Here is an 8,835-nt window from a genome sequence, read left to right on the forward strand (position 1 = left end):
AGAACTGGTGGCCAGGAGCAGACTTGCAGAATGTGCCCTTTGGAGATGTAATTAATTATATATGCCTGAGTGGGTTTTTTTGTTTGTGTGTTTTTTTAAAAAAAGCTAAAGTGGATAAAGAGAAATACTTTTAACTGATGGTATATGGAGGGGATTATAATCAATGTAATGAAACAAGTTATAAGAATTTGTTGGATGTGAAACTGATGATGTGCCCTGTAAACTTTCACTCAATCCACAATAAAAACCTTAAATTAAAAATAAATAAATAAATAAATAATTGGTTGATGTTCAGTCATTTCAAGAGATAACATACCATCAAGAATTGATGGCATTCAAGGAAGAAGTCCAAACTGCCTCAAATGCATTGGTGGAAAACAAGGCTCCAGGAACTGATGGAACACAAGTTGAAATATTTCAGTAAATGGATGCACTGCTGGAGGCCCTTACTCATCTATGCCAAGAAATTTGGAAGACAGCCACCACCAAGCGAACTAATGGAAGCGATCCATATTTGTGCTCATTCCAATGGACTGTGGAAACCATCAAACAATATCATTAATATCACACGCAAGTCAAATTTTGCTAAAGATTATTCAAAAACGGATGCAGCCGGACATTGACAAAGAGCTGCCAGAAATCCAAGTTGAATTCAGAAGAGGCTATGGAACAAGGGATATCATTGCTGATGTCAAATAAATCTTGGCAAAGAATACCAGAAAGATATTTACTTGGAAGATTCATTACCAACCTGTGATATGCTTGCTAAAAGCAAGGAGGACTTGAATTACGTACTGTTGAAGATTAAAGACTATAGCATTTAGTGTGGATTATACCTTAACGTCAAGAAAATGAAAATCCACACGACTGGACCAATGAATAACACCATCATAAATGAAGAAAATATTGAAGTTGTCAGAGACTTATTTTATTTGGATCCACAGCTAACACTCAAGGAAGTAGCTCTCAAGAAATTAAACAATGTATTGGATTGGACAAATCTTCTGACCTCTTTAAAGTATCCAAGGCAAAGATGTCACTTAGGGGACTAAGATACACCTGACCCAAGCCATGGTATTTTCAATAGTTTCATATGCATGTGAAAGCTGGACAGTGAATAAGGAAGACCATAGAAGAATTGCTGCATTTGAGTTATGGATTTAATGAAGACTATTGACTAAGCCATGGACTGCCAGAATGAAGAAATCTGTTTTGGAAGAAGTACAGCCCGCCTGCTCTTTTGAAATAACGATGGTGAGATGCTACAAGAGACATGTCATCAGGAGGGACCAGTCCCTAGAGAAGGATATCATGCTTGGTGTTGTTGTTGTTGAGTGCCCTTGAGTCAGCTCCAACTCCTAAGAACCCCTATAAAAGGTTTCCGAGGAGCGGCTGCAATAAAAAAGAAGACCCCCAGCAAGATGGATTAACACAGCGTTAGAACAATGGGTTCACACATAACAATTGTGAGGATGGTGCAGGGCTGGACAGTGTTTCATTCTGCTGTGCAGAGGGTCTCTAGGACCTGGAACCACCCGACTAAACAGTACCTAGCAACAGCCACCTCCTAAACTGGTAAAAATCCACGTTCATTCATTAAAGCCACTTGTTGAGATCTTTGCGTTATAGCAATGCAACGGAACTCAGAGAGAGAGCGTGGGGTGGGGGGACACAGCTGAGGCTGACTCTACAAATGTGCTCAGGGTCTCCCTCCCTGCTCACCTGTCTCCCCTCCCCACCTCCCAGCCCCGGAGTGGCCGGCTCTCTCCTCCGATTCCTCACTCACCCTTCCCCAGAAGCTCCTTAGACTGAGTCCAGTGGAGGTTCTTGGCCTTGATCAGCACTACCAGGAGACGGTTGGCAGCTGGGAGGTAGCTGATGGACAGGAGTACCTCCCCAGTTCCTGCAGATAGCTCCTGAAACAGAAGCAGAGACAGGGAAGCAGGCTCAGTCACTCAACTAATGCACTGGACTTACATCAACAAGCACCTTAGAAACAATTGAAGGATCCTTGGTGGCACTGTGGGTTAGGCGTTGGATTGCTAACCGCAGAGTTGGTGGCTCAAACCCACCAGATGCTCAGCAGGAGAAAGATGAGGCTTTCTTCTCACATAAAGGTTTATATATGTTACGGTTGTTAAGTGCCATCCAGTCGGTTCCGACTCATAGTAACCCTGTATAGGGTTTCCAAGCAGTGATTGGTGAATTTCCCTTACCAGGGTTGTCTAAATGATCGACTGCTAACCATGATGATGGCAATTCAAACCCACCCAGTAGCTGTGCAGGAGAAGCTTGGCACACTGCTTTCATAAAGATTGTTGTTGACAGGAGCCATCAAATCGATTCCAACTCATAGCAACCCAATGTGAGAGAAGAGAACTGCCCCATAGGGATTCCTAAACTGTAATCTTTAAGTGCCAGGGAGTGCTTAACCACTGTGCCACCAGAACTCCTTCCACAAAGATTGTTGTTGCTGTTATGGAGTGTCATCAAGTTGGTTCCAGCTCATACTAACCCACTATAGGGTTTCCAAGGAGCAGCTGGTGGATTTGAACTGCTGACCTTGAGATTAGCAGTCCAGTTCTTACCATACAGCACCACACCAGGAACCCCCAAAAAGATTGTTGTTGTTGTTGTTAAGTGTTGTTGAGTTGGTTCCAACTCATAGTGACCCTGTATAGGGTTTCCGAGGAGTGGCTGGTAAATTTGAACCACCAACCTTGTAGTTCCAACTGACCTTGTGGTCCAGAGCTTATCCTACAGTGCCACACCAGGATTCCATAAAGTTTATTGTTGTTGTTAAGTGCCATAGAATCTGTTTCAACTTATAGCAACCCTGTATAGGGTTTCCAAGGGGTGGCTGGTGAGTTTGAACCACCGACTGGTTCAAACCGACCTTGAGGTCAAGTGCTTATCCTATGGCGCCATACAGCCTAGGAAATCCTAGGGTGTTGGGAGCAGCTGAGCCAAGGGTCCCAAACTTGGTGGTAGTTCAACCAAAGGAATGCAACTAAACAGTTGTGGTCCAGAAACTCGGGCTACTTCCAAGTCAAAGTTCCCAACCCCCCTGCAGGGCAGCCTCTCGGGAAAGGGAACTTGCAAGGTCTTTCCTTATATTTAGCTATGTCCTTCAGCTCAGCCTGCACAACATTCTAGCTGTCTTAATTAGTGTTCCAGCTAGCTACCACAATTATAGTTTTTCTGATAAAGTTCCGCTTACTGCTGGCTTTTCTGATAAAGTTCTGCTTACTGCTGGCTCCTTCAGTACAGGATGTTCTTGTATTCTTTACCCTCCCTCAAGCACCTCCCCTTGAGGTGTGCATAAAATAAACTCACTGCCTTGGTCAGTGTCGCAGTATCTCCATCAGAGTGCTGCGTCCCACCTCGTCCCAACTTTACTATTTTCAAATGTGTTGTGTCTTTCTTTTGTTTTGAATCTCCCGTCACCCCTACTTGGGTTTAATCTCTCCATGTGGGTCACAGAGAAAGGTCGATTGTTGGACACGGCACTAGGTGGGCAGTTTAACTCTGTCACACAGGGTCACTATAAGTTGAAAATCCATTTAGTAGCACCGAACACAAGAACAGAAACTATTCACCTAGCAGGGCTGGTTTCTCTTCCTTTGCAGAAAGGAGCAGGGAGAAGCTGACACTGGCTTCTTCAGCCTTGCAGAAGGGGGCTGGGGTACAGGCTAACCAGAGGAATTACTTCGGGTTTGGGCTTCAATCTGAAGTCTTAGTGGAACAGAGGTCAAAACACTCAAATGGTAAAAAAAAAAAAAAAAAAAAAGTGGGTGGTTTGAACCCACCAGACATTCCTCAGGAGAAAGATGGGGCAGTCTGTTTCCGTCAAGATTGACAGCCTTGGAAACTCTATAGGGCAATTCTATTTTGTCCTATACAGTGTGATGTTCTAGGATAAGCACTGGACTGCTAACTGTAAAACTGGTGGTTCAAACCCACCAGTTGCTCCTTGGAAACCTATATAGGGTTATGGTTGTGAAGTGCTGTCGAGTTGGTTCCTACTCACAGTGACCCTGTATAGGTTTCCTCTGGAACTCTCGGGCATTCCCAGCCCGGTTTCTAGGGCTGTGGGGAGTTGTCATTCATTACTTTGAAGAAAGTGATTTTCTGATAAGGAGCAGGGGCTTGTTTGGTCAACAGCGTGGCTGGCAATGCCACCAAAGTGTTGGTGCTATGATGACAGATGAAGCACCAGGACAGCAGACAATGACCACACTGGGTAGGAGAAGGTGGCACCCATGTGACGCACACCTGCCCTCCATCTGCAGCCTAACAGAATGCCCCCACTGAAACCCTTACAAGAGTTTGGAATTGCAGCAAATCCTTCCAGGAGCAAAAAGGACCTCAAGACTTCTCTTGGGATGGAGGAGCAGTACAGTCCGAAGCTCTTCGGGCACCTCGAGGGAAGAGCATGGGCTCAGGGGTGGGGGTCAGTTGGAGGCAGTAAGTCTCTTCTTTTGAGCAGTAGGAACACCTGGATGGTACTAATAGTTCATGCACTCTGCTCTAACTACAAGGCTGGAGGTTCGTTTCCACCCAGGGGTACCTCAGAAGAAAGAATTGAAGATCTACTTCCAAAAGAATCGCTGAAAACCCTGCTGGATGCAATTCTACTCTGGCATATGTGAGACTATCACGATTTGGGGTCCACTTGTTTGCAACCACTTGTTTTGTTTGTCTGATTTTGAGCGGAAAACAGATGCCCTGTACTCGAAACCCAAATGGGGGATGCTAACCGAAAGGTCAGTGTGTCAAACCCACTAGTTGCTCCATGGAGAAAGATGGGGCCATCTGCTTCTGTAAAGTTTTACAGCCTTGAGAACCTTAGGGCACAGTTTTACTCTCCTGTAAGGTCACTGGAGTCCTGGTTTGAACCATAAGGGTCAGAGTTGAACCACAAGGGTCAGCGGTTCAAACTCACCAGCCACTCCTTGGAAATCCTATACAGTGTTGCCATGAGTTGGAACCAACTCGACGGCACTTAACTTAACTCCTGGTATGTTGCTGTAGTATAAGCACTTGATCACAAGGTCAGTTTGAATTTCCAGGTCGGTGGTTCAAACTTACTAACTGCTCCTTGGAAACCCTGCACAGGGTTGCTATGAGTCTGAACCAACTCGACAGCACTTAGTAACAACAACAGCAACTTAGTGTATAGGGTCACTACAAGTTGGAATTAACTTGATAGCAGTGGGTTTGGGGCTTGGGTTTTATGCATCTAGCACATGGTTGGCGCACAGTAAATCCATTCTGTTTGATCTTGACCACAGCCCTTAGAACAGGCCTTATTTCCATTTGAGGATAAGAGCTTGCTGCTCAGAAAGGGACATTCCAGGGGTCACATAGCCAGGAAACAGCTAGACTGAGCCCACGCCCCGAGCACATTGCTCTCTAGCTTCCTTCAGCTTTCATGCTTCACAGTGAAGAAACTGACGCCTGGAGGTTTGTGCCAGCCGCAGCCTGCTGACTCAGGGCCACGTATCAGAGGGATTCAGTTGGGATGGGCTGAAGCCATAGGGGAGTCCCTAGGTGGTGTAAATGGTTGGCATACTTGGCTGCTAATTGAAAGGTTGGAGGTTCAAGTCCAGCCAGAGGCACCTTGGGAGAAAGTCCCAGTGATATTTGACACAAAGAGGTCACCATGAAGCAGAGTCGACAACAACAGTACATTTAATCCACTCAATTGCTAATGGAAAGGTTGGAGGTTTGAGTCCACCCAGAGGCACCTTGGAAGAAAGGTCTGGTGATCTACTCAGCCACTGAAAACCCTGTAGAGCACAGCTCTTCTCTGACACAAGGGCTTGGCATGAGTTGCAACTGACTTGACAACAACTGTTTGACTGGTAGGCACAGGGTGCCCCAGTCTGAGCCCTTCACTCCTCCCAGTTCAGGTGACAGGAGGCTGTAGCTGTGAGAGAATCCTTCCCTTTGTGTAGGACCCAAGAGGCCCTCGGAGAGACCAGCCCAGTCAGCTTCCGGAGCCGAAGAATTCTAACCACGCCTGCCCTCTCAGCTCTGCGGCTTAAAGTACCTGTGGACAAAAATAACCTTTCTGTTTTTGTTCTTTCTCATTCTCTTCCTTATTTCCCCTCCCTTCTCTCTTTCTTCAGCTCTCAGTGAATCATTCAAGCTGCCTCGGAGTGGGTCTCTCTGGGTCCTTGGTGACGTACACACTGTTTTCGGCTAAGTATCTTCCAGCTGGAACTGGGCCACTGCTGGCTCCTCAGTTAACCCATTCTAACCTAGAGCAAAACATCAGCGCTACAGCTAATTAAAACTCCCTCACTTTGTTCAAATCACCCTCTGGTTGGGGCAAGGGAGCCCCCCAGGAGACAGACTTCCTGCAAAATGCTCCCAAGTGCCACTTCCTTCCTACTTCTCTCCACGCTGACACCTGAGGTTGTACACATGTGTGCTACCCAGGCCATTGTTCAAAAACATGTGGGGTATATTTACGAAGTGTTAATAATAACTACAAGGAGTCCCTGGACGGCACAGACAGTTATGTGCTCTGCTACTAACCCCAAAGTTGGCAGTTTAAATTCATCCAGAGGCACCTCTGAAGAAAGGTCTGAAGACCAATTCTAAAAGAGCAAAGCCATTAAAAAGCCAACAGAGCAGTTCTACTCTGAAACACACAAGGTCACCGTGAGTTGGAATTGAGTCCAGGACAGTGGTTTGGTTGGTTTTTAACAGTCACAATGAGTGTGTGATGATTATTAGAATGGATGAGCTTTGAGGGCAAGACTTTTTCTTGAGTACTTCTGTGTCTCCAGCTCCTGGCATGATGCCTGGCACATGGTAGAACAGGGCAAGGCATCTGAGGAATGAATGAATGACTGAAAGATGGCGGTGCCTGCTCTTCTGAAGGAAGCATGGAAGTGGGTGAGGTGCCTGAGACATCCTGCCTGCTCTAACTGGATTTCAGTCCTTTGGGGGCTGTACCAGAGCTCCCCACAGCCCAGCAGGGGAGCCGCTTCATCTCCAGAGAAGCTTAATAAACCAAAGTGTTGCTCCTTTCTCCCAAGGCTCCTGACTGTGATTCGCCACACGTCCCAAATCACAGGCTAATTAGCATGTGCTTTGGAATAGCCTGGTTCCTACTGAGAACAGTTATGATTTTTCTACCCATCCTCCAAGTCTGGGAGAGAGAGATGGCTCAAGGAGGAAACCAGAGCCAAAGGAGGAGCAGGTGGGGGAGTGTACAGTTAACCTTCCTGCCTGCAGCTGTGTCATATTAGGAAAACTAGCTGCTGGTTGTACCTCGGATCTTGTTGATGTTGCATGGCAGAGTGAGGGGAGAGCCTGGGACTGAGAATTGGACCAGCTGGACTCAAGTGCCAGTTTAGCAGTTAAGGAGCTTTGTGGCCCTGGGCTGGCTACTGAATTAACGCTTCTGAGTCTCAGTTTCTTCATCTGTAAATGGGAGCATGATGGGTCTAGAGGACAAGCACTGGGCTACAAACCACAAGGTCAGCAGTTTGAGCCCACAAGCCTCTCTGCAGGAGAAAGATGAGGCTTTCTGTTTCCGCAGAGATTTACAGACTTAGAAACCCAAGACAGAGTCTCTGAGTTAGAACTGACTCAATGGTACTACTTAACAACAACCCAAGACAGGGTCTCTGTGAGTTAGAACTGACTCTGTGGCACTACTTAACAACGGCAAGTGGGGAGAGCCCTGCTGTGCCTCTCACTTGGATTTGAGAAGTGAAAGAACTTAGGGAACGTTGTAAGCACAGCACTTGGTACAGAGTTAGTGTTCTTATGAGTATTTCTATTCCTGTAGTACAGAGTCCTGGTGTGGTGAAGTAGGACCTGGACCGCAAGGTCGGTTTAAATCACAAGGTCACCAGTTCAAAGTCACCAGTTACTTCTTGGAAACCCTATAGGGGTCGCTATGAGTTGGAACCGACTCAATGGCACTTAACAACCATGGCACAGGGTCATTAAACCTTTTCCATAAACAACCAAACCAAAACCAAAACCTACTGCCATTGAATCAATTCCAACTCATAGCAACCCCGCAGAGGGTTTCTGAGACTGTAAATCTTGACAGGAGCAGACAGCCTCATCTTTAATCCCACACGGTGAATGATAGTTCTGAACCACTGACCTTGTAGTTAGCAGTCCAACACCTAACTAGCAGTGTTACCAGGGCTTCCTGGAATAATAACAATTTAGATAATAATAATTTAGCCTTTGAGGGATATACCATCTCTGTGGTAGCTCTTCAAGTCTGTCGGTATCATGTGACAGCACCTATAGATAATATGTAAATGAGGGACGTGGTTGTCTTTCAATAAAACTTCATTGATGGCCAATGAAATCGGAATTTAATTTTTCTATGTTACACATATTCTTTTTCTTTTAATTTTCTTCAACCATCTAAAACTGTGGAGCCCTGGAGGTGCCATGGTTAAACTGCTAACCAAAAGATTAGTGGTTTGAGCCTGCCATTCCATGGGAGGAAAACGTGGGAGTCTGCTTCCATAGAGAATTACTATGGGGCAGTTCTACTCTGTACTATACGGGAGCTATGAGTCAGAATTGACTCAATGGAAATGAGTTTGGATTTCTGGTATCTAAAAATAGAAAATAGAAAAATCAAATGACATATTGCATGAGGCAAATCTGCTGCACAAGACCTCTTTAAAGTGTTGAAGAGCAAAGATGTCAGCTTGAGGACTAAGGTGCACCTGACCCAAGCCATGGTATTTTCATAACCTCATATGCATGCAAAAGCTGGACAGTGAATAAGGAAGACCGTAGAAGAATTGATGCTTTTGAGTTATGGTGTTGGAGGAGAATATT

At 45.7% G+C, this 8,835-nt stretch overlaps 1 protein-coding gene across 1 annotated transcript in view; it reads right to left on the reverse strand.

Annotated features, from left to right (window-relative positions):
* The window catches only part of SYT13 (synaptotagmin XIII), an 80,901-nt gene that overhangs the window by 6,658 nt on the left and 65,408 nt on the right, over nt 1-8,835 (reverse strand). The window contains exon 5 of the mRNA XM_006865039.1: nt 1,787-1,916. Within this exon, the coding sequence (XP_006865101.1) occupies nt 1,787-1,916 (130 nt within the window). The remainder of the gene's footprint in view (nt 1-1,786; nt 1,917-8,835) is intronic.

The sequence above is a fragment of the Chrysochloris asiatica genome, unplaced genomic scaffold, assembly GCF_000296735.1.
Source record: "Chrysochloris asiatica unplaced genomic scaffold, ChrAsi1.0 scaffold00075, whole genome shotgun sequence".
NCBI lineage: Eukaryota > Metazoa > Chordata > Mammalia > Afrosoricida > Chrysochloridae > Chrysochloris > Chrysochloris asiatica.